At 38.5% G+C, this 24,489-nt stretch overlaps 1 protein-coding gene across 6 annotated transcripts; it reads right to left on the reverse strand.

Moving 5' to 3' along the window:
• LOC127410037 (protein C19orf12 homolog) lies at positions 1–24,076 on the reverse strand. 6 transcript variants are annotated; one of them, XM_051645049.1, is made up of 3 exons: positions 23,230–23,838; positions 21,869–22,163; positions 17,756–20,361 (listed from the first exon to the last, which is right to left on the reverse strand). In XM_051645049.1, the coding sequence occupies exons 1-2, from the start codon at positions 23,483–23,485 to the stop codon at positions 21,898–21,900; spliced, it is 522 nt and encodes a 173-aa protein (XP_051501009.1). In that variant the 5' UTR covers positions 23,486–23,838; the 3' UTR covers positions 17,756–20,361; positions 21,869–21,897. The 6 variants fall into 6 exon arrangements, with proteins under 6 accessions (XP_051501019.1, XP_051501009.1, XP_051501046.1 ...); XM_051645086.1 differs by lacking the exon at positions 17,756–20,361 and adding an exon at positions 23,847–24,076 and having other exon boundaries at positions 20,428–22,163; positions 23,230–23,410; XM_051645076.1 differs by lacking the exon at positions 17,756–20,361 and adding an exon at positions 23,847–24,059 and having other exon boundaries at positions 20,428–22,163; positions 23,230–23,436.
• Positions 24,077–24,489: the final 413 nt, after the last annotated feature.

Below are 24,489 nucleotides of genomic sequence, written 5' to 3' on the forward strand. Positions count from 1 at the left end.
AAGTAAAAACATTTCTCATTTGAAAACCATCAAAATAAGCTCTTTATTCTTCTTTTTTTTATTTTACTTTTGTTAAGTAAGTTTACTTTTGTTAAGGGTGCCATTTACCCTCTTGTGATCAATCTCAATACTCTAATTTGGCTACAAGGTCTCTTTTGGCAAAAGTAAGTACAGCAGAAAGCACTCGCATGTACATAGAGGAATTCCACATTACTAGAAAAATCAGTTGAGCAAGGTCAACCCAGTCCAGTTTGCCCAATACTTCCATGACATCAGAGTACAGTTTTATCTTCTGTTGAAGAAGCAGCTCTATTATGATTTCATGAAGAGGTTGGAACTCACCACTAGTCATCCACCATCCCAAGGCACCTCCCAAAGCACCACCTAAGATATAATAAAAGGAGATTGATAGTGACATATAAAACGCTACAGATAACATACAGATAAAATGCTAAAGATAGAAAATCTCAGTTTGTAAAAGGTAGACTTGTACATGTTGTTTAATGATGTTATACCTCTCTGTAAAAAACAAATCAAGAAAAATCAAGATGACTCAACTCAAAATGTTGTAGTAACTAGCTTCTTCTTAAGAAAACTGCTTAACGTTCTTTGTTGTGAAAAACTTTAGAGTAATGGGTTGAGTAACAGCACGAGTATCAGTTTGCCCAACCAATGGTAGAGAGTTTGGGAACCTGTCTGACAACCTGTTTGTTATTATTTTTGCAATTACGTTTGGTGACGCTAATGGAGCAGAAATCGCACACTTCACATTGTACTTGTATTATTTCTGTTGAAAAAAAAAAGTGGTTCGTACTAAATGGCCTAAAAGTTGAATGTATCAATTTCCTCTTCTTCTTTTTTTTTTTTTTTTTTTACAGTGCAATACATTCTGTTGAGGAATCACAACATAAGTAACTCAATTTAAGGGAAATTAGATTTTTTCCAAATAGAAAAATACATTCATTTTTTATTGAATATTAATGGAGCAACATAATTTGTGTGAAAAGAAATAATAATGGAAGATTGTTTTGATTAAAATTATTTTTTTTTTTAAAGGTGGCGAGAGAGACTTTTACCCCATGTTTGGGTAAAAGGCCCCCAAAGAGGTTAAAGTGATATCTTGTAAATATAGGTACTATAGTTATAGGGCAAAATTTCTCAACTTACACAAATAATTTTGAGAAAGTCAGATGCTTTTTTGAGTAATGAATAAAGATAATGCTTATTCAAAATAACCGCTTCAGAAATGGGTTAACTATTTCCTGTTAATTTCAATCAGATTTGGCATTTCATAAAATCTCAAGTATTCTATAAACAAACTAATCTCCATTGTAAATGTGAGCCCACTTTAAAAAAAATGTCAGAACAAATCTATTCGCCCCACTTAAGAAAAACAATGTTTTGTTTTGTATTGTTTTTTACCCCAAATACCATCCTTTCACTTATTGGACAGTTATTAAAACAACTTTAGATTTAATCACCTTGAACAAAATTGAAAATGAAAAATAAGTATTTTGTCTCAACATAATTTGATAATTTCAGGGATTCTCATTAACTGCATAAACATGCAAGATTTTTTGTATTATTAAATTTGAGACCAAATTACCTCAAAATCAAACTCGAGACACTGCACTCACTGATCTCATGTATCAGAAATATTTTGCAGTGTATAGTGACAAACAGGTCTTAAGGAAAGTACTGTGGTGTTTTTTTTATTTTTTATTTAATCTTTTTGCTGTTTAGTGTTTTGGGAGAAAATAAAATCAAAAGTGCCTTTTACCTCGGGGGGTCTTTAGCCCCATTGTACCCTAATTCCAAAAAAGTTTAGCATGCTGCCATACAACTTTTATATATTGATCTAGATATTTTACAATATTTATACCAAGTAGCCTACTTTACCTAGGCCTACTCTTATTTTGCTACCAGGATTAGTCGAGTAATTATTAAAGGTGATATTATAACTCCACCCTGAGGTTAAGAATTGAAGTAGATCAAAGTTTTTGGATGATTGCAAGAAATCACAAACAGAACATAACCACCATACCAATAAATATTCCCAGTGGGCCTCCAACCAGTCCTCCTATAAAAGCACCTCCTCCAGCTGCTGCAACTCCTTTCTTCAAATTCTGTATTGCTGCTTTTATCTTCCTGTCTGCTGATATCCTAGAGCAAAGTCTCATTACATCATCTATTCGTCAGCTCATCATGATGTGTGGAAAAATAACCTGTAGAGAAACATTAATAGATTATGAATGTGACCTTTACTAGATAAATGCAAACAACTGAAAAAGGCAAGTGGAAACAGTCTATTTGCAACCTAAACACTAAATGGTTAATGTGTCGCATATGGTTTGTATAAAATAGTTCTATAGATTGAACTAAGGGGGCGCTCAAACCCAACGCGTTATTGGGCTACAAAAGGCAGACACAGAGAAACCAATAAAACAGCACGCTCAAGTTGTGCTTCAAACGTTCAAAGACATTACATACATGGTTACATATATAAATAATGGAAAAAGAGTTTGATTTGAACTAATTACTGCCATACTTATAATGAAAATTAAAATTCCCTCAATCCAAAGCTAAATTCATAGCTAAATAAACTAAATAAAAAAGAAATGTCCCTTTTTCAGGACACTGTATTTTAAAGATAATTTTGTAAAAATCCAAATAACTTTACAGATCTTTATTGTAAAGGGTTTAAACAATATTTTCCATGCAACAATTAATGAACATGCACCTGTGGAACAGTCATTAAGACATTAACAGCTTACAGACGGTAGGTAATTAAGGTCACAGTTATAAAAACTTAGCACACTAAAGAGACCTTTCTACTGACTCTGAAAAACACCAAAAGAAAGATGCCCAGGGCCCCTGCTCATCTGCGTGAACATGCCTTAGGTATGCTGCATGGAGGCATGAGGACTACAGATGTGGCCAGGGCAGTAAATTGCAATGTCCGTACTGTGAGATGCCTAAGACAGCGCTACAGGGAGACAGGAAGGACAGCTGATCATCCTCGCAGTGGCAGACAACATGTAACAACACCTGCACAGGATCGGTACATCCGAATATCACACCTGCGGGACAGGTACAGGATGGCAACAACAACTGCCCGAGTTACACTAGGAACACACAATCCCTCCATCAGTGCTCAGACTGTCCGCAATAGGGTGAGAGAGGCTGGACTGAGGGCTTGTAGGCATTTTGTAAGGCAGGTCCTTACCAGACATCACCAGCAACAATGTCGCCTATGGGCACAAACCCACCTTCGCTGGACCAGACAGGACTGGCAAAAAGTGCTCTTCACTGATGAGTCGCGGTTTTGTCTCACCAGGGGTGATGGTCGGACTCGCGTTTATCGTCGAAGGAATGAGCGTTTAACCAAGACCTGTACTCTGGAGCGGGTGTGGGGCGGTGTGTCACAGCATCATCAGACTGAGCTTGTTGTCATTGCAGGCAATCTCAATGCTGTGCGTTACAGGGAAGACATTCTCCTCCCTCACGTGGTACCCTTCCTGCAGGCTCATCCTGACATGACTCTCCAGCATGACAATGCCACTAGCCACATATTGCTCGTTCTGTGCGTGATTTCCTGCAAGACAGGAATGTCAGAGTTCTGCCATGACCAGCGAAGAGCCTGGATCTCAATCCCATTCAGCACGTCTGGGACCTGTTGGATCGGAGGGTGAGGACTAGGGCCATTCCCCCCAGACATGTCCGGGAGCTTGCAAGTGCCTTGGTGGAAGAGTGGGGTAACATCTCACAGCAAGAACTCGCAAATCTGGTGCAGTCCATGAGGAGGAGATGCACTGCAGTACTTAATGCAGTACCCTCCCCCCCCCCCCCCCCTTTTTGAATCTTTGAATCTTTTTATGTTCATACAAATATTTACACGTGTTAAATTTGCTGAAAATAAAAGCAGTTGAAAGTGACAGGGCATTTCTTTTTTTGATGAGTACTTCACAGCCTACAACCTATTTTTCATGGAATACCTCTGTTAATTTCTGTTACTTGTATTACAGTTACTTTCAGATTCACTTTGGGGGAAGTCATTATTGTCAGTGTCTTTTATGTATATGCACTTACATTTATACAACTGTTAACATTTTTTGCATTCCCAATAAAAAAATAAAAAAATAAAATTGGGTTCTGGCTTTTTATTTGTGTTACGCTGATGATCATGTTAATGTGAACCTATTACTTAAACACATATCATTAAATGGATAGATCAAACTTTCAGTTCTGACTGGTCGATCAGCGTTTGGCACAGTTCATCTTTGCAACACTAAACTTTGCACATTTGCAGGTTATTATTGTATGTCATAATAGGCTATATCATTTTACTGTATCATGAATCATAACATCTCGGTTACTGTCGTAACCTCCGTTCCCTGATGGAGGGAACGAGACGTTGTTTCGATGAAGTGACACTAGGTGTTACTCCTGGGAGCCCCAGACATCTCTGATCTTTGTGAAAAGGCCAATGAGAATTTGCGAGTGGAATTTGCATGCCACTCCCCCGGACATACGGGTATAAAAGGAGCTGGAATGCAACCACTCATTCAGGTTTTGCACTGAGGAGCCGAGACAAGGTCCCACCCATTCAGCGGGTAGTTCGGTGTTGTGGCAGGAGGGACACAATGTCTCGTTCCCTCCATCAGGGAACGGAGGTTACGCAATTAACCAAGACGTTCCCCTTCTGTCACTCACTCGACGTTGTGTCGATGAAGACACAACGGAAGCTGCTCGGAGCTTCTAAAGCTCTGCGTGTGATCCAAGTAGATGCACAAAGCACACACTGGACACAGCAAAGCCAAGGCTGAGTCTGCCTCCTCCTGGGGCAGTGCTTGCAGGTTCACCACCTGATCCCTGAATGGGGTCGTGTGAACCTTGGGCACATAGCCCGGTTGGGGTCTCAGGATCACGTGAGAGTCACCCAGGCTGAACTCCAGGCACAGTTCGCTGACAGAGAACGCCTGCAGGTCCCCTACCCTCTTGTTGGAGGTGAGCCCCATCAGGAGGGCAGTCTTCAAAGAGAGCGCCTTTAACTCTACTGACTCTAGGGGCTCAAATGGAGCTCCCCGTAGACCCTGAAGGACCATGGAGATGTCCCACGAGGGAACAAGGCGTGGTCTGGGGGTTTAACCTCCTTGCGCCTCTCAGGAACTTTACAATCAAGTCGTGCTTCCCCAAATACTTACCGTCAACTGCATCGTGATGTGCCGATATAGCGGCTACACACACTTTCAAGGTGGAGGGGGACAGCCACCCCTCCAGCCTCTCCTGCAGAAAGGAAAGCACTGATCCGACTGCGCATCTCTGGGGGTCTTCACGTCGGGAAGAACACCACTTAGCGAACAGACGCCACTTTAGGTCACACAGGCACCTCGTCGAGGGAGCCCTAGCCTGAGTGATCGTATCTACCACTGCTGGTGGTAGGCCACTTAAGTCTTCTGCGTCCCATCCAAGGGCCAGACATGGAGATTCCAGAGGTCTGGTCACGGGTGCCAGATGGTGCCCCATCAGAAAGAAGGTCCTTCATCAGGGGAATTTGCTGGGGGGGGGGCTGTCACGAGGAGTGTGAGGTCCGAGAACCAAGTCCGTGTGGGCCAATAAGGTGCCACTAGGATGACCAGCTCCTCATCCTCCCTGAACATGCACAACATCTGTGCAAGTAGCCTCACTGGGGGAAATGCATACTTGCGCAACCCCAGGGGCCAGCTGTGTGCCAACACGTCTGTGCCGAGGGGATCCTCGGTCAGAGAATACCAGAGCGGGCAGTGGGAGGATTCCCAGGAAGTGAACAGGTCCACCTGCACTTGACCGAATCGACTCCAGATCAGCTGTACCACCTGAGGGTGGAGTCTCCACTCTCCCCTGAGCATGACCTGCTGTGACAGCGCATCTGCTGTGCTGTTGAGGTTGCCCAGGATATGAGTGGCTCGCAGCGACTTGAGCCGCTGCTAACTCCAGAGGAGGAGACGGTGGGCGAGTTGCGACATTTGATGAGAGCGTAGACCGCCTTGGTGGTTGATGTACGCAACCATCACCATGTTGTCCGTCTGGACCAACACGTGCTTGCCCCGGATCAACAGCAAAAGCCTCCGCAGGGCGAGAAATACTGCCAGCAACTCGAGGCAGCTGATGTGCCAACACAGTCGCGGACCAGTCCAAGGGCCAGCGGCTGCGTGCCCATTGCAAACGGTGCCCCAGCCACGCTTGGAGGTGTCCATCGTAATCACGACGTGCCTGGAGACCTAGGGGAACTCCAGCCCGTAGGAACACTAGGTGGACCAAGGGCTGAACAGACGGCGACAGACCTGCATGATGAGCACGCGGTGCGCGCCGTGGCACTATGCCCATCTCGCGACTTGAGTCGAGCGTGACCGCCGCTGAGGATTCCATATGCCCCAGGAGCCTCTGAAAAGATTTCAGTGGGACTGACGACTTCTGTCAGAACGTACTCGGACAGTTCAGCACCGAATGCACATGCTTGTTTGTGAGGCGCGCCGTCATTGAGACCAAGTCTAACTCCATACCGAGAAAAAAGATGCTCTGAACCGGGGAGAGCTTGCTCTTTTCCCAGTTGACCCGAAGCCCCAGCCGGCTGAGGTGCGTGATCACCAGGTCCCTGTGTGCACACAACAAGTCCCGCGAGTGAGCTAGGATCAGCCAGTCGTTGAGATAGTTGAGAATGCAGATGCCCACTTCCCTTAGTGGGGCAAGAGCTGCCTCTGTGACCTTCGTGAAGGCATGAGGTGACAGGGACAGACCGAAGGGGAGGACCTTGTACTGGTATGCCCGGTCCTCGAAAGCAAACCACAGGAAGGGTCTGTGTCAAGGTAAAACCAAGACACGGAAGTACGCATCCTTCAGGTCTACCGCCGCGAACCAATCTTGATGCCGGACGCTAGCTAGAATGTGTTTCTGCATCAGCATCTTGAACAGGAGTCTGTGCAAAGCCCATCTCAGAACTCACAGGTCCAAGATTGGCCGCAACCTGCCGCCTTTTTTGGGTATGATGAAGTAGGGGCTATAAAACCCCTTCTTCATCTCGACTGGAGGAACAGGCTCTATCACGTCCTTCCGTAGGAAGTTCTCGCCTTTCACCGCAGTGAAGCGGACGGCATTAAACCTGGGCGGACGCCTGCCGAACTAAATCGCATAGCCGAGTCGGACAGTCCTGATCAGCCAACGCGACAGGTTGGGGAGCACGAGCCACGCCCCCAATCTCCGTGCGAGGGGGACCAAGGGAACAACCGTGTCGAGAGGTGCTACTTGTGGCCGTGCCGAGTCTAAGGACATCAAAGCACTTACCTGGCGATTTAAATTTTTTTACAGCTATGTGTGTGTGTGTGTGTGTGTGTTTTAACAGAAGAATTAATGTAAGTGATTTTATAAAATTATAAGCTTCACATTTCTGCATTTAAACCTTCCAAAATTTGGCCCCATTCACTTCGATTGTAAGTGCCTCACTGCAATCTCGATTTTTTCTTTTTTCTTTCTTTTTTTTTTTTAAGAAAGGGAGGGACAACTCAAAATATTTTTTTGTGGTAATCAATATTGTGCCACAAATGCTGTCGATTGAGTTTAACTTGTATTGAACCTGGAATAGACATACATATAGAGAACTTTTATAGAGATAGAGAAAAGTGTGACAAATAGGCCTACTGCTTAAATAATTAAAAATTACATTGTTACATTTAAAGTAATATTTCAAAATTTGTGTTATAGGCAATCCCATATTCCCTTGCTAAATCAGGATTAGCATGTAACAATAAGTGAAAAGATGCAGATATTAATCCCACATCATTGGTTAAATTTTGCATTGAAACAACTTTAATGAATATAATAGAACAACCACATAGTCACGAATTCAAGGACTTCCTCCACTCACCACCAGAGGTCTCTCTCACCCGAGTTCTGAGAGCTTCAGGAACTACACTTCCCAGCATGCCTACCTGGACTGATTACTCCCACACCTGTTCCCAGTTCCGATGACTATGGCTGTGTCTCGTTTGGAAGGCTGCATGCTAGGTAGGACGCGTCCGTTGAAGGCTGCAGTATACTGAGCGTCCTCCTTTAAACAAGCCTCGTTTAAACGAGACGGCCATCATAGGACAAATGGAAACGGAACGTAACATGGTTGCTATGACAACACGCCACACTTTAACAAGCGCGAGCGCTTTGAGTAAGATGGTATCAAAGTCCCTCTGGAAGGGAATGCATGAGGTACATTTTAGGAGAATTATAATGATGTAAAGAGAAAAGACAATAGATTTTACAGGTGTACTTTCAGTCTTATATTTTAATTATATATTAATATAATTATACATATTATATACTCTGCACCCATCTACTGAGGTACTTCAACTTGGGAATTAACATTACTTGCCTTTGAACATCATATTTACGGGCAAATTGGCGTTATTTATTTATTTTTTTAGACATTTCCGTTGAAGCAAAGAATTGTGGGTTGTGAGTGCCCACGAAGTATACACCTCATGCATCCTCCGAAGGTCGCATTCGAAGGCTGCATTCAGAGTCTCCTACTCGCTTTTTTGAAACGAGACAGCCTCGATGACGTATGCGGCTGACAAATGTGACCTCCGGAAGACGCATCCTTCCAAACGAGACAGCCTATTTAAGCACTACATTAACTCAACTTTTTGCGAAGTCTTGTTTTGCCTAACTGACATTTCTGAGCATTTATACTGTTGTTACTGCCTGCCTGTGTTTGACTCCTGCCTGTTTACCCACCGAACCTGGTTCTTTGCTGCCTACCTTTGATTACGTCTGTTTACCTGGATTTCTACTTTGATTGTTTGCTGCCTGCCCTGAACCTTGCCTGTTTAAGACCACATCTCTGATCTGTCTACGCTTTTCTATTGCTGGAGATTTACCCTGCCTGTCTGTTTATGATTTGCACTTTCACTAATAAACCGCACATGGATCTAAACCCCAGTTCTTCTATGTGTACTATTTGTGTGACCACGTGTGTGTGTGTGTGTGTGTTGGTGTTTTTACATTTATTTTACAGTGCTCATTATTCTGCTGAAACTATCGGACCTTAAAATGTTTTTGACAAATTTCGACAATGTGTTCAAGTTCTGCTTTGGCATTGTCCAGACAGTGACAACATACCATTCATTTTTATTTATTTTTTCACTTCCCAAGAAGTCAATTCATAGTACAGGTCCACTGCCTACATCATATAGTGTTGTTGAAATTGCACATATGGCAGCATCAAGAGAACGTATGTAAAACATGGTTCTTCTAGTTTGTCCCTAAGTGCTGGAACTAGTAATGTTACTAAGTAACAAACCCAGTGTTTAAAGCATCTTTGATCCCCTACCAACTGCTTTTGAAGATATCAGCATGTTTAGAACTAATAGAAAACTACTTTAAGTACCATAACACCTGCGAGCATGCTTATTGCAGAAGAAAAATTAGTTGATTGCAACAAAACAAGAAAGAGAGAATAACCATAAGCAGATGGTGCCTTCTTGGCTTAGACTAAACTGGTGGCATTCACCCTCTAGTGATCAATCTCCATACTGCACTTCAGCGTTGAGCTCTTTTTTGGTATACGTGACTATACCAGCAAACACTTGCTGGTACATAAAGGCATTCCCCTTAACTTGGCCAAACAGCTGAGGAAAGTGCGACCATCTCATTTTTCCCAATACTGCCATGATATCATAGTACATTTTCTCCCTCTGTTTATGAGGCAGCTCCATGATGATCTCAGGAAGTGGTTTGAACTGACCACTGGTCAACCAACCTCCCAGGGCACCTCTTCAAGCACCACCTGGAGAAAGATAATAGGAGATCAAAAGGGACATTTACAGAGACATGCTGGTTTCAGATGACAACTCGTATAACTTATTTTAAAAATAGAACACAATCGCATACAGGGGGATATCAAGGGACACTGGGGCTAGTTGTCACACTTTTAACTTATGTGAATACTTGTCAGGGTAGATTTATTTTTGAAAGTCATTCTTTATAGACATATACCTTAAAGTACTACAAAAAAAAAAAAAAGCTATTGAACATTTCCAACAATATTGCCCTGGAAAAAAAGATACAGTTCAGGAAACACACATTGACATCAGTATGGTTTTATTGTGTTCACTTATCAATTACAAGAATATGATGGTACCATATACTTCACAAAACAAATGATCATATAAGGTTTTGCGATATGTGTTTGAAAGCAACATACAAAACCACTGCTAGAGAAAATAAACATTTGTGTAATTGGACGTTTGAATCAAAAACCTAATGGCAACTGAAATATAGCCCTTGTGACAATTTCTCCGTGTGACAACTAGCCCCAGTCTCCCCCTGTAGCCAATATTTGTAGTGTATAGTGATATTTTACTTCTGCATTTATTTTGCAAACATTTTATAACTATAGGCTACTATCTAAATATATATCACCACCTGGTGGTTAAGAAGTGAATATTTGTGTATGGCATAAAAAAAAGAGAAAAATCAGATGTATAAACATACCAACAAACAGTAGCAAATTCTCAGGGCCATCAAAGCCTTCTCTGCTGGCCTAACATGCCAAATAAATACATATTTTTCATCCTTTCATGCTCAATCACCTTTTCCCTATGTTTTTTGATCGCTTTCCACTCTTACTTAATCTACAAACAAACAGAGAAAAACAAAAAGTTTATCCAGTCAGAATTTATTCATTGATGCTTACAAGCAAAGTGTGACAGCTGTTTCACAAATCACATGCCCGAAGCCAAGCTCGTTAGCCTAAGCAGTGCGAGTTTGAGCTCCACCCCCTCAACAGTGCAAATGAATGGGCAACTAAAGTCAGATTGTCAGATTCATTAGCCAATCAGATTGATTTATTTGTTCTTGGTGGGTGTGATCTTTAGAATATGTCCCAGTCCAGACTCCAGGCCTTCTAGCTGGCCTTTTTTTTTTTTATTTTTATTTTTTTTATTTTTTTAAACTTTTTTTTTATTACAGAACAAGAACACTTACAACAAAATATACATACAATGATCACAATGAACTCTGATACAATTATAGTAGCAACAAAAAGTAAAATTATAAAGAAAGAAAAAACAATAACAAATAATAATAATTAACCAAATAAAACCAGGGGATAACTTAAAATGAATTAACAAGAGACAAGGTTTCAAGTATTCTATACATTCGTTTTGCCTTTTTATTTCTTATATCTTTTAGAGTCTCAAAATAATGCATCAGTTCAGTTTTAAATGGTATGATGTTAGGTTTATTGTTTGCCCATTTTTGTTTGTGTATATGGTATTTTCCATATATAATTAACAGATTTATCACCAAATTTTGTTCCAAACTCTTATTCTTAAATAATAAAAATATATCTTTACCAGTTAGTCGAATCTTTAATTTTGTGTGTTTAAGTATTAAATATTCAATATCAATCCAAAAAAGTTGGGTAAACACACATTCAAAGAATAAGTGTTTTATAGATTCTTCCTCTAAGTCACAAAAAACACATGTAGTCTTCGTGTCCTTAAAAAATCTTGAGACTACTTGTCTCACTGGGTAAATTAAATGAATGATTTTATATGTGACTTCTTTAACTTTATTGGTGAGACAGTATTTACTAGGTAACTTCCAGACCTTTTTCCATTCAATCTGATTATACAATGAATTCCAATATGGTTTGCACTTAGGTAACGATGTATTTCTGCATATTGTTTTTATAAAGAAGTTGTTAAATTTTTTATCTAAAATCTCCACACCATTAATACTTATCTGAGTATTATATACAGAAATACACTCAGAGGATATATCACCCGATAACTCTTTAGCAGTCACCGGAATCTTATAGTAATTAAGGAATTCACAATAATTAAAAAGTTGTCCATTACTCTTAAATAACTGTCTCACCAGTACAATACCGTTATGATACCAGTTTCTAAAAAATAAAGATTTGTTTTTAAACACAATATTCTTGTTATTCCATATTACAGATTTGTGTGGAGAGAAGTTATGTTTATAAATGAGCATCCATAACAAAAAAGCCTGTCTATGAAAACCAGATAGCTTTATCGGAACCATGTTTACATCAAAATTACATCTAAAAAAAAATTCCAAACCTCCCAACTTTCCAAAAATCAGGTCAGGTATAATGTTCCATATTTTGTCTTTAAAGCATAAATAATTCTTTATCCATTTATTCTTAAATACGCAATTAGCAGTATTAAACTCAAGTACATTCAGACCACCTTCTTCAATTGGATTGCATAGAATCGTCTTTTTTAAATAGTGTGGTCTGTTCTTCCAGATGAAATTAAACAAAACAGTATCTACTTCTTTTATAACTGATTGTGGAACGTCTAATGCAAGAGCTGTATAAACTAAGCGCGATAACCCTTCAGTTTTAGATAATAATATTCTACCTTTCAATGATAGATCTCTCATTAACCATGAATTTAATTTTTGTTTAATTTTCCCAATAATTGGTGTAAAATTCAAATTATTTCTCTCCTTCTGATCTTTACAGATCTTGATACCTAAATAATCTACCACCTCCTTCACTGGTATACCATGTATGTTATCAAGGTTACAAGTTCTCAAAGGAAACAAAACACATTTTTTGATGTTTAAAAATAAACCAGATACAGATGAGAAAGTATGAAGACAATCAATAGCTTTTTTTATTTCAATTTCATTTTGCAAAAAAAGGGTAGTATCGTCCGCTAATTGGGAGCATTTTATTTCTTTCTTCAAAAGCGTAATACCGCAAAATTTATCTCTTTTAATATGTATGGCCATAGTTTGTGTTACAAGTAAAAAAAGAAAGGGTGAGATTGGGCAGCCCTGTCGTATGCCTCTATTGATTTTAAACCTTGATGTTGTTCCATATGTCAACTTAATTGAACTGTTACAGTCATTATATAATGTTCGAATAGCTCGTTTAAAGAATTCTCCAAAACCAAAAAAAATGTAAGGTCTCCAACATGAAATTATGATCAATAGTATCAAATGCTTTAAAAAAATCAACAAACAAAATAAAACTATTATCTGTAATAAAATCGTTGTAATCAATTAAATCCAAAATGAGCCTTATATTATTACAAGTGTGTCGACCTTTCATAAATCCCGACTGACAATCATCAATAATGGGATCAATACAATCCTTTAGTCTTTCAGCAAATATACTTGCGAAAATTTTTGCATCATTATTAATCAATGTAATCGGGCGCCAATTTTCTAAAAGTAATAAATTTTTATTGGGCTTTGGTAATAAAGTTATCAAACCTTGTCTCAGTGAACTTGGTAAATAACCGTATTGTATAGCCTCTCTAAATACAGCTAACAAAAAAGATGACAACTCGTTTTGGAAATATTTCTAAAATTCACTAATTAAACCATCATTCCCAGGTGACTTATTGTCTTTAAGTTTGTTAATACAATGAAGTACTTCATTTAGAGATATCTCTTGGTCACACATTTTCATAGAAGACTCACTTATCCTTTTAGCATCCTCTTTAATAGTATCTAAGAATGACTGTGCATTACTCGATTTGTCGTCATAAGAATACAATTTCTCATAAAATTTTGCCACATATCTTGATATTTCCATAATATTTTCTGTTAACTGTCCATTAATATTCAGTTTGACCATAGATGTGAGTTCTACATTTCTTTTTTCCATGTTAAAAAAATATTTTGTACTTTTTTCTCCTTCCTCTAACCATTTCTTCCTTGATCTAATAAAGGCACCCTTTGCTTTATATTCATATATTTTATCTAAATCTAATTGTAATTGTAATAATTTATTTTTCCCTTCTTGATCTAAATTGCAATTTCCAGAGAGATTTATTATTTCACATATAATTTTTTCTTCATTTCTTTTCCTCTCCTTATGGCTAAAGCTCTTATTTTATATTTCATTAATTCCCAATTTAAACCGAAAGTATTTGTTGAATGTGCCTCATTCCAACAATCTATAATAATATTTTTAACATCCTCTCTGAACTGCTCATCTTTCAATATGTTTTGGTTCATTTTCCAGTACGTAATTGTTTTTACATCACTGGATTTTGTTGTATCTAGTGAGAGAAAAATGCCTTTGTGATCTGTAAGAACAGATGGCTCTATAGAGACCTCTTTAACAAAATTCACTAAATACCTTGAAATTAACCAATAATCTATACGTGACTGCTGAGTAAAGTTCCTTTTACACCATGTAAATTGAATTTTATCTGGATACTTATGTCTCCATATATCAATTAAGTCAAAAGTAGAACATAAATTATTCAATTCTGGAAGAACAGACCTGACATTTGGACGAGGAGGAAAACAATCCTTTTCAGAATCCCATATTGTATTAAAATCTCCTCCAATTACTAATTTTGCATTGCTAAACTTTTCTATTATTTTTTGAATCTGATCTTCGAAATGTAAAAAAAAAAGCTTTATTTTGCGTGGTAAAGTTTGTTGCATAGACATTTCCCAAAATAAAAATTTCAGCATTCTTTTCTATTACCAATATCACCCATCGACCTGAGTCATGCAATTTAGTTTTTTCTCCCCTTAAATGTACCTTTTAAAACTGCAACACCAGCTGATCGATTATTCCCATATGACATCCATAAATCATCCCCCCATTGACTCTTCCAAAAATTATAATCTGACAAAGAAGCATGTGTTTCTTGAATATAATAAAAGTCACATTTAAATCTCTTGCAAAATAAAAATACTGCTTTCCTTTTCAGCAAATCACGGATTCCCCTGACATTTATAGAACAAACTGACAAAGATACCAATGTGCTGTATTAACAATACCTTATCAAAAGTGAAACAAAATATGTTCCCATCACCTCAATAATGTAACTACAACCCATATTGACCTTAATAATACTTAACTTAAGATCTTTAAGAACTCTGATGTACAGCATATGAACATTTTGGATATATTTCAATAATATCTGTATGAGCATTTCTGTCCTCAACGTAGTCCATTCCACATAATGACTGTACTTGTTAAAGACACATAGTCCATTAAAGTTGTGACCACATGCATTTCTTATTCAAGATACTGTATTTGCACACAATCGTATTCAGTATTTAGGCATATATCTCTTTTCCATCAACGAAGGCTCGTACGCCGATGAAGTAAGCCTTCTTTCCTACCTGCCGAGCAGCCTCCACTTTTGGCCACAGTTGTTTACGTATGGCTTTGTCCATAGTTGTTAAATCCTCTCCAAATCGTATCTCCTTTGTCTTCAGATAGGTACTCGTTTTCGCAGCTTTCCAAAGCATATCACGTGAGGATCTGGACACAAATTGGATGATGACGGTTCTTGCTTTCACGGTATTTCCTTCAAGTTTTCTTCCAAGCCGGTGTACGATATCTACATCTTGTTGAAGTTTGCTGGTAAGTTCTGGAAGAACTGCACAACAAATATCCACCACTCGTGCCTTTATGTCTTCGCCTGCCTGTTCCACTAGTCCATACAGTCTCAGATTCCATCTTCTTTTGTAACGTTCTACCTCGTTGAGCCTGGCTTCAATCTCCGACATTTTCTTACCATGTGCACCGCTGACCTCATGATTTATCTTCATCTCCTTCTTAACATTTTTCATGTCTTCTTTGACGTCTTTTACTTCATTGAAGAGGAATTCTGTCGTTTTCTTCAGAGCTTCAATGCTCACCGTATTTGCCCTTAAGAGTTCCTCTAATCCGTTGACTCATTTATGCATCACACGATGTTTTCTTGAATTTCAGACAAGGAAGGTTCATGTTTACCTTTCTTCGGATCAGGAGTGCTGGGGGTCGAATCCGGTAATGTAGCAAATGAAGTGTTATGCACCGAATATGAGTGCAATGCTTGAATGTCAGTGCCGCAAATGTGTACTTCATCATCTTTGCATTTCATCTTTGTTAGCGACTTTGTTAGGCTTTTTTCTTTGGTTTTACTTTCTCTCTCTTTCCGTTTTTCCGCCATGGAAGCTTATTGGGTTACACATCGGCGAGTTGCAAAGTTGAAGAAAAAGTTACAGCACCTGATTAACTTTATGATTAGTTATAAGACCGTACATCTGGATGTCCGTGACTGGCCAATTATTAAACAAAAAGAACGATTTAAGGTGAAGGAACAAACTTTTATCCTCAGCTTCTCAAAACAACCTCCTCACCGGTCGCCATCTTGCGCGCCCCCCTTCTAGCTGGCCTTGAGTGATGCAGTCACGCTTTAAGTGACATAATCTGAAAGCAAAGAGCACAAGATCATCATCACTTCTGCTATCGCCATTGAGAAAGAGATCCTTATGGATTTAAAAACATGCAATGTTCTGCATGACCTTGTGATTGCTTAATTTATTAAACAGGAAATGAGTGCTGATTTTCACTTCAAGTAAATTGGTAAGTGCTTTTTGCATTGTTATAGCAACATCAGGAGTTTTCTAAGTTTTGAAAAGTAGTTCTGCATTCCATTCAACTCGGAAAGTTGGATTTTACAACTTCCTACTTGGAAAACTGCAATGGAATTAGGGATTCACCGATCCGATACCTGGATCGGTATCGGCTCTGATACTGAAGCTTTTAAATGAATCGGGTATCGGTCTGACGAGCCCGATCCAAATCCGATACTGTGTGTTAGTCATGTTCGTTACTGTCAAGCTCAAACAAATGACATAAAACAACCATTAAAACACAATTAAAGTAGTTCATATGACTCGTGCATTTTATTCAAAGCCACCTGAAGACATGCGTTAGCTCTGTTAATCACAAAAGGCTGTGTTTAATAAATAAATATATCAAATGCACGTGCAGCTCCAGCGCGTTATTGAATGGCGCTGCTCTGTTTACACACACATGCGTGCCTATTTTTAGCCTTCACGTGGTGCGCAATATTTGAGCACTATTCACGAACAACATCTCAGATGTAGATGTTCAATAGTTCGGTTCACTTATTATATGCATTTAGAATGGCACTGGAGGTGTTTTTTTTTTTTTTTTTACCAGAATTTGAATAAGAAGCGAATTAAACTACTGTGAACCTGCCTACAAATAGACACATACAGGACATCCTGGAGAGTTCAAAATGTCAAAATAAAAGAGTGAGGGTTTTAAAAGTTAAAGGTGCACGATTGAGATATATTACTATATATTAATATTATAATGTATTATTATTAATATTATCATTTGTTTACAAATTATAATAGTATTTCAATTGAATGGTTTCCAAAAAAAAATCTGTGTGAATGAAAAGTGAGCTGATTTCTTACAACTAAATTGAACAAAAAGTCCAGATACAAGTTGAAAAATGTTTGCAAAAAAAACAACAAAAAAGTTTCTTTTCTACTGAAGACTTGACTTTAATTTTGCTGCTACATTATTAAGTCTTTCTTAATAAGCTATACATTTATATTGAAATAATGTGTAGTTAGAGGTTTGTGATTCTTTACATATTAAAGAGTACTCCCAATTAGTTCCACACAATAATGTAAAGATATTCTAAACTGATTATGCAAAAAACAACAACACTGGTATCGGATCGGGATCGGTATTGGCCAATACTGAGATTTCCGATATCGGAATCGGATCAGAAGAGAAAAAGTGGTATCGGTGCAACCCTAAATGAAATGCATCATAAAGTCAGAATTACAACTTGTAGGCTCCTGCAGAAAATCTCAACTCTCAACGATTTCGCCAAGATGCAGGGGCATGATGTTACACAAACATGTCCACACTCAGGGAGATATACAAAGTGATAAACATTCACTTTATTAATTAATATGAGTTCGTTTCCACATTACATGATATTAAAGCTTGTTTAACAAACGCCTGCAGAAACAGGTGTATAAAACATGGTAAATTATAATCTCTTTTGATAATCGTACACCTGAAGCACAAATGCCAGCGCTGCAGCATTGTTTATCAGTTGGGTTGCTAGGAGACATCTCTAATGAGAGTCAAACCCCTGCTAAGATAACGGGAATGTAACTCAGATAACCGCTCTGCACAATTGTGGTGAGAAGAACAGCATCTCAGAATGGCATTTTGAGATGCGGGCTGGCACAAGGGGGACCTACACAATATTAGGCAGGTTGTTTCAATGTTGTGGCTGATCGGTGTACAGTCAAAGTCAGAGGTTTACATGCACCTTAGCCAGATACATTTAAACTCAGTTTTTCCACAATTCCTGACATTTAATCATAGAAAACATTCCCTGTCTTGGGTCAGATAGGATCACTACTTTATTTTAAGAATGTGAAACGTCGAGGCCTGGGTAGCTCAGCGAGTATCGACGCTAACTACAACCCCTGGAGTTGCGAGTTCGAATCCAGGGTGTGCTGAGTGACTCCAACCAGGTCTCCTAAGCAACCAAATTGGCCTGGTTGCTAGGGAGGGTAGAGTCACATGGGGTAACCTCCTCGTGGTCACTATCAGGGCCAGAGTGGGATTCATATTCAGTCTGGGATGTCATGTCCAAGTCAGCCCACACCCAAAAGGGGGGTTGGAAGTGAAGATGATAACAATAAAACAAGATCACAGCAAAAATATACAATATATGTAATTACTTGAAAATTATTTAAGCTCTCCATGTCATTATACCACATACGGCATTCACTAAGATTTTCACTTTGTCATAAGACATCATTGTATGTGTTGTAAAAATAAGTGAATGTTAAAGGGATATTTGATAATTTCCTCACCCTCATGCCATCCCAGGTGTGTATGACTTTCTTTAGCAGAACATGAATGAAGATGTTTAGAAGAACTGTTGGTCTATTCAATGCAAGTAAATGAGAGGCGCTGAGAAACAGATCAATAATTAATCATTTTTTACTATAAATCTCCACTTTCACTTTCATAAGCACTCTTCTCTCTTGAAGAGTTCTTCTTCTGTTTTTGGTGATTTACATAAGCATATCGCCCCCTACTGGGCAGGGAGGAGAATTTATAATAATAAAAAAAAAAGTATATGTTGATCTGTTTCTCACCCAGACCTATCATATCGCTTCTGAAGACATAGATTAAACCACTGGAGTTGTATGGATTACTTTTATGCTGCATTTATGTGATTTTTGTGCCTTCTGAGTTCTGATCACCATTCACTTGCATTGAAAGGACCAACAGAACTGAGAAATTCTTCTAAAAAGCTTAATTTGTGTTCAGCAGAAGAAAGAAAGTCATACACCTCTGGGATGGCATGAGGGTGAGTAAATGATGAGAGAAATTTCATTTCTGGGTAAACTAAGTTTATTTTATAGACTATCTAGGCACATAATAACACTGTAGAACCTTAACTGTTTATAACTCTTTCAAGATGTACAGGCTCACACTTTAAATGGTCAATGCTTTGTATTTTAGAAATTTAAATAGCAACAGATCCAGTGAAACAATTAAGGTTGAGTGATTGTTTTTACATTTTTACATGCCATTCAAAAACATGCCATTTTACAATGATAAGAGTGAAATAAAAGACTAAAAATAACACATTTGTACTTTTCTTTTACTTGGAATGTAAATGTTCAGGACAAAGGCAAAATGGTTACTGTCTCTTTAAGAGAGGCTTTTATCACATGATATAACATTGAAGGCACTCTGTTTCATTGAGTTTACTCTTTTGAGAGTTGTAAAGTCCCATTATTTTCGTACCGTGTCGTGCTGTTGCATCTGTATTCATTTACTTTAAGTATTCTGTTATTTTGTGACAAAAAATAATTTTGCTATTATCATTCTGCACTGCTAGGGAAGAGGATTTCAGAGATTAATTGATTGAGACTGTGAGACTGCAGTCAGTATTAAACTTGTGATGATCTTGTACCTGAAGCACGTTCATCCATTCAGCTATTAGAAGCCTATCTGTTCTCGATGGATCTTCCGTGATCCTTCCCGCGCTGTCAAGTGAAGCACATCAGTTTCGTCTCTCACAGGCAACTCTCTCATTTGTTTGGGTGTGAGATGATAAAATACAGACTGCGTCCGTTATAATACGGAACAATTCTGATCCTTTAAATACCAGATGTTACGGACTGTTGGCAATTGTTATGCGACATATGATGAAAGTTTGTCAATCAACATGCGGACCTAACCGGCCCAATTTTTGACAGGCCCAGCGGGAATTCTCCCGATCTTCCCGATTGCCACTCCAGCCCTGGTCACTATAATATGTGGATCTTGCTCTCGGTGGGGCGCGTGGTGAGTTGTGTGTGGATGCCACGGAGAATAGTGTGAAGCCTCCACATGCGCTACGTCTCTGCAGTAACGCACTCAACAAGCCACGTGATAAGATGTGTGGATTGATGGTCTCAGACACGGAGGCAACTGAGATTCGTCCTCCGCCACCCGGACTGAGGCGAGTCACCACACCACCATGAGTACTTAGGAATTAGGCATTCCACATTGGGGAGAAAAAAAAAAAAAAAGAATGTGAAATGCCAGAATAATAGTAGAGAGAATGATTTATTTCAGCTTTTATTTCCAGTGGGTCAGAAGTTTACATACAGTTTGTTAGTATTTGGTATCATTGCTTTTAAATTGTTTAACTTGGGTCAAATGTTTTGGGTAGCTTTCCACAAGCTTCTCACAATAAGTTGCTTTAAATTTTGGCCCATTCCTCCAGACAGTACTGGTGTAACTGAGTCAGGTTTGTAGGCTCCTTGCTTGCACACACATTTTCAGTTCTGCCCACAGATTTTCTATCAGACTGCGGTCAGGGCTTTGTGATGGCCACTCCAATATATATATATTGGATGACTGGGCTTTTAAATCTTAATATTTTTAAAACATTAATCCATCCCATGATAGAGATTTAGCCCCAGAAATAACCTGGATTATGCACAAGTTTGGTAGTTTTTTTAACATTTGGTAACAAAAGGATAACTGTATATAAAAAAAAGGATAATGTTGAGATGATGATGATGATGATGATAAAGAGTCCCTACAAAAAGCAACAAGAGTTCAAGCAGCAAATACATGACATGCACCTGAGAAAACAAAAATATGTCTTTGCAATTCTTGAGATATACTGTATATCTTCCTAATGTGATGTAAACATAAAAACATTTTCAAGATCCCATCCCATTCAAGACCTATAAATAAGGTTTCTTTACTAAACCTAACTGATTTTCCAGACTTTAATGTTGTCTTGTCTGCCCAAACCCTCCTGACTGTTTATTTCTAAATTCTAAAAATATGATGATTTAATCTATATCTAGAATTAAAAAAAAAAACTTTCTCACCTTAAACTACTGCTGTTAGAACTAACCCAGGGTTTCATCCCTGGTCTCCCTTCCCAACAGCATGTGACATCAAAACACATTGACATATATAGAGCAAACAGGAGTCAACCATAACCCTAACACCTATGAGTTTACTTATGAAAAATCTGTCAAAATAAAAAGAAGTCAACAGCTCTCCCTAAATGCTTCCCAGAAAAAATTATAAATTGCATAGTTTTTCTTAAAGGTTTAGTTAACCCAAAAAAAATAAAATAAATTTAATTCTGTCATTTATGTATTTAAAGTGTATCATACACATAAGTGTCAAAGATTGTCAAATATAGCCAAATTAGATTTTGAGAGCTGTGATGGAGGGGAAGATTATCAGTGGTTAACGACTTATGTATTTCAGTCTGTTCCTCACGCAAAACTATCGTATGATTTCGGAACACTTGGAATATAGTGCATGAGTCATAAGGACTACTTTTATGACACCTTTAATATACTTTTTATGACACCTTTAATATGAATGTTTGTGGAAAACAGGGCTCTTACATTCTTTATAACTTCTCCTTTTGTTTTCCACTGAAGACAGAAAGCCATATGGTTTGGAACGGCATTAGGTTGAGTAAATTATGACAGAATTTAACATTGTAGGTGAACTAACCTATTACAAAATGACTGACCCTCTGGTGGTCAGTCTCCATACTGGACTTCAGCCCTCAGCTCTTTTGTGGCATAAGTGAGTATAGCTGAAAGCACTCGCTCTTGCAAAGAAGAATTCCCCATAACAAGAGCAATGAGGTTAGCAAGGTCAGTCCAGTCCAGTGTGCCCAATGCTGTCATGACATCAGAGTACAGTTTCTCCTTGTGTTTATGAGGCAACTCCATTATGATTTCAGGAAGAGGTTTGAATTGGCCACTGGTCATCCAACTTCCCAAGAGACCTCCCAAAGCACCACCTAGAGAAAGTATAATAGGGACATACATATACAGAGTAAGCTTTTAAATTAAAGGCACGTTGAACGGTATAATAACTAGGTTATTACAAATAGTGTTATAACACCACCCCTGTGGGTTGAAAGCAGTGTTCGAATTGAGGTGTGGGGTTACTACGAAACTAGAAACTAGACTGTTTCCCCCTGACAATGCAACACTATTCATTATCTGTTTTGATATACCATTTAATTAAAATTAGATTTTTTTTCTATCTGAAAATTCTTAACATGTCCACGCGGTAGGTTGGAGTTGGTTTCAAATGGATAATTCACCCAAAGAATGAAAATTCTCTCATCATTTACTCACCCTCATGCCATTCCATTTGTGAATGTCTTTCTTGCTTCTGCAGAACACAAACAAAGATTTTTAGAAGAATATCTCAGCTCTGACGGTCCTCACAATGAAAGTGAATGGTGACCAGAATTTGAACCTTCAGAAATTACCCAAAGCAGAATAAAAGTAATCCATACAACTACAGTAGTTTAATGCATTTTTTCAGAAGCGACATGATAAGTGTGAGTCAGAAACGGACCAATATTTTTCTATAAATCTTCACCTTTGACCAGCCCTGACCAGTAGGTGGCGATATCCACGAAGAATGTGAATTGCCAAAAAGAAAAGAAGAATGCGAAAGTGAAAGTGGAGATTTACAGTAAAAAAGAAAAGAAAAGAAAAAAAAAGACTTAAATAGTGGTCTGTTTCTTATGGATTTAACCACTGAAGTCTTTTTGGATTACTGTTATGCTGTCTTTGTGTGCTTTTTGGAGCTTCAAAATTTTGGTTACCATTCACTTGCATTGTATGGACCTACAGAGTTGAGATATTCTCCTAAAAACCTTCATTTGTGTTCAGCAGAAGAAAGAAAGTCATCCACATTTTGGATGGCTTGTGGGTGAGTAAATGAAGAATTTTCATTTTTGGGTGAACTATCCCTTTAAGGGGACAACCCAAGAGCTCAGACACAATTCCAACACTTATAAAAGTAGATGAAAGTTTGTGGATTGCAAGAACACAGATGCATGGGCTTACCAACAGCTATACCGACTGGCCCTCCTACCAGTCCCCCTACAAATGCACTCCCGCCAGCCGCTGCGGCTCCCTTTCCAGAGTTCTTCACCGCTGCTTTTATGTTCTTGCGTGCTGACACTTCACAGCAAAGACGCATGACGTCATCCATTCGACTGCTCATTGTGACGTGTAGACAAACACCCTTACAACAACAAACACGAAACTGCCCTTTCACCCATAAATGAGAAGACGAGAAAAGCACGCTGAAATACCACATGCAACAAAAACTGCAAGCACTTTAGTCAACGTGTAGCCCGTTCACTTTTGGAGACAGAATCTTTATTTTTATTTTTATTTTTTTTTTCAAATAGTTGATATTCATATAGCCTATAAATGCTCAGGTAATATTGCATTTACTTATAAAAATCACTTCACATGAGATGCCTAGCGACTATTCTTTTCAACACATTCTGTAACCCAACATTGTAAAAACGAAAGTAAAAACAGAAAAAGATAAATAATTTAGTACACAACGAGTACACAATTTCAGCCTCCAAAAACAAAACAGGCTGTACTGTAGGTAACTTATTTCACTTCGTACATTATTTGCTTGTATAAAACTTGATTTTACAGATTACCTTGTTTTCTTTAGCCGACTGCAGATGTCTGTCGAAGTTACTTTCGTAAAAATCAGGATGGAAGCGTCAGTGTGTGATGGGGTTACTCAACACTTCCGCACTCAACTCTGTTCTAAATGTGTTGTGTGATGAGACTGATGTGGTTATGATGATTACAATGTTAATATGAACTCACTATAATTTCACACTCAGCGAGTGAGCTCATTCTGACAATCAGAATTGATATTTAGCAGATCCTGTCAGATGCCAAGCTATAAACCGCGATTAAAATGAAATGTTTCTCGTAAAAGGCAGTCTGTAAAGGTTATTTGTGTTAGTTTGTTTATTCTGATATCAGAGATGAACGCGTCAAATGAATAATTGGCATTTGTAGACAGCTGAGGTCCTAAACTTCTCCTCTAGAGGGCCACATTATGTGAAAGTGTGTCTTTAAAAGGTTATTGTACAGCATGTGTATGTTATCTATGTGTTTCCGTTTGAGATGATGTTGATCTCTCATATCTGTCACACTCTATGCAATTACTAATGAGTTCTATATAGAGAGTTATAGTCATTCAAGATGAAGGTGAGATGTAAAGCTCTTTCACTGAGCAATTATGTGCAATTCACAGTCTAGTCTTTTATATTCATCCAACACTTCCGA

Source organism: Myxocyprinus asiaticus, chromosome 2, assembly GCF_019703515.2.
Source record: "Myxocyprinus asiaticus isolate MX2 ecotype Aquarium Trade chromosome 2, UBuf_Myxa_2, whole genome shotgun sequence".
Taxonomy (NCBI): Eukaryota; Metazoa; Chordata; class Actinopteri; order Cypriniformes; family Catostomidae; genus Myxocyprinus; species Myxocyprinus asiaticus.

Coding starts and splice junctions, on each gene's coding strand:
- LOC127410037 (XM_051645049.1), bottom strand. CDS start 23,485: ATGTGGTATTTCAGCGTGCTTTTCTCGTCTTCTCATTTATGGGTGAAA. Junction 22,164..23,229: donor GCCAGTCGGTATAGCTGTTG/GTAAGCCCATGC, acceptor TACTTTCTCTAG/GTGGTGCTTTGGGAGGTCTC.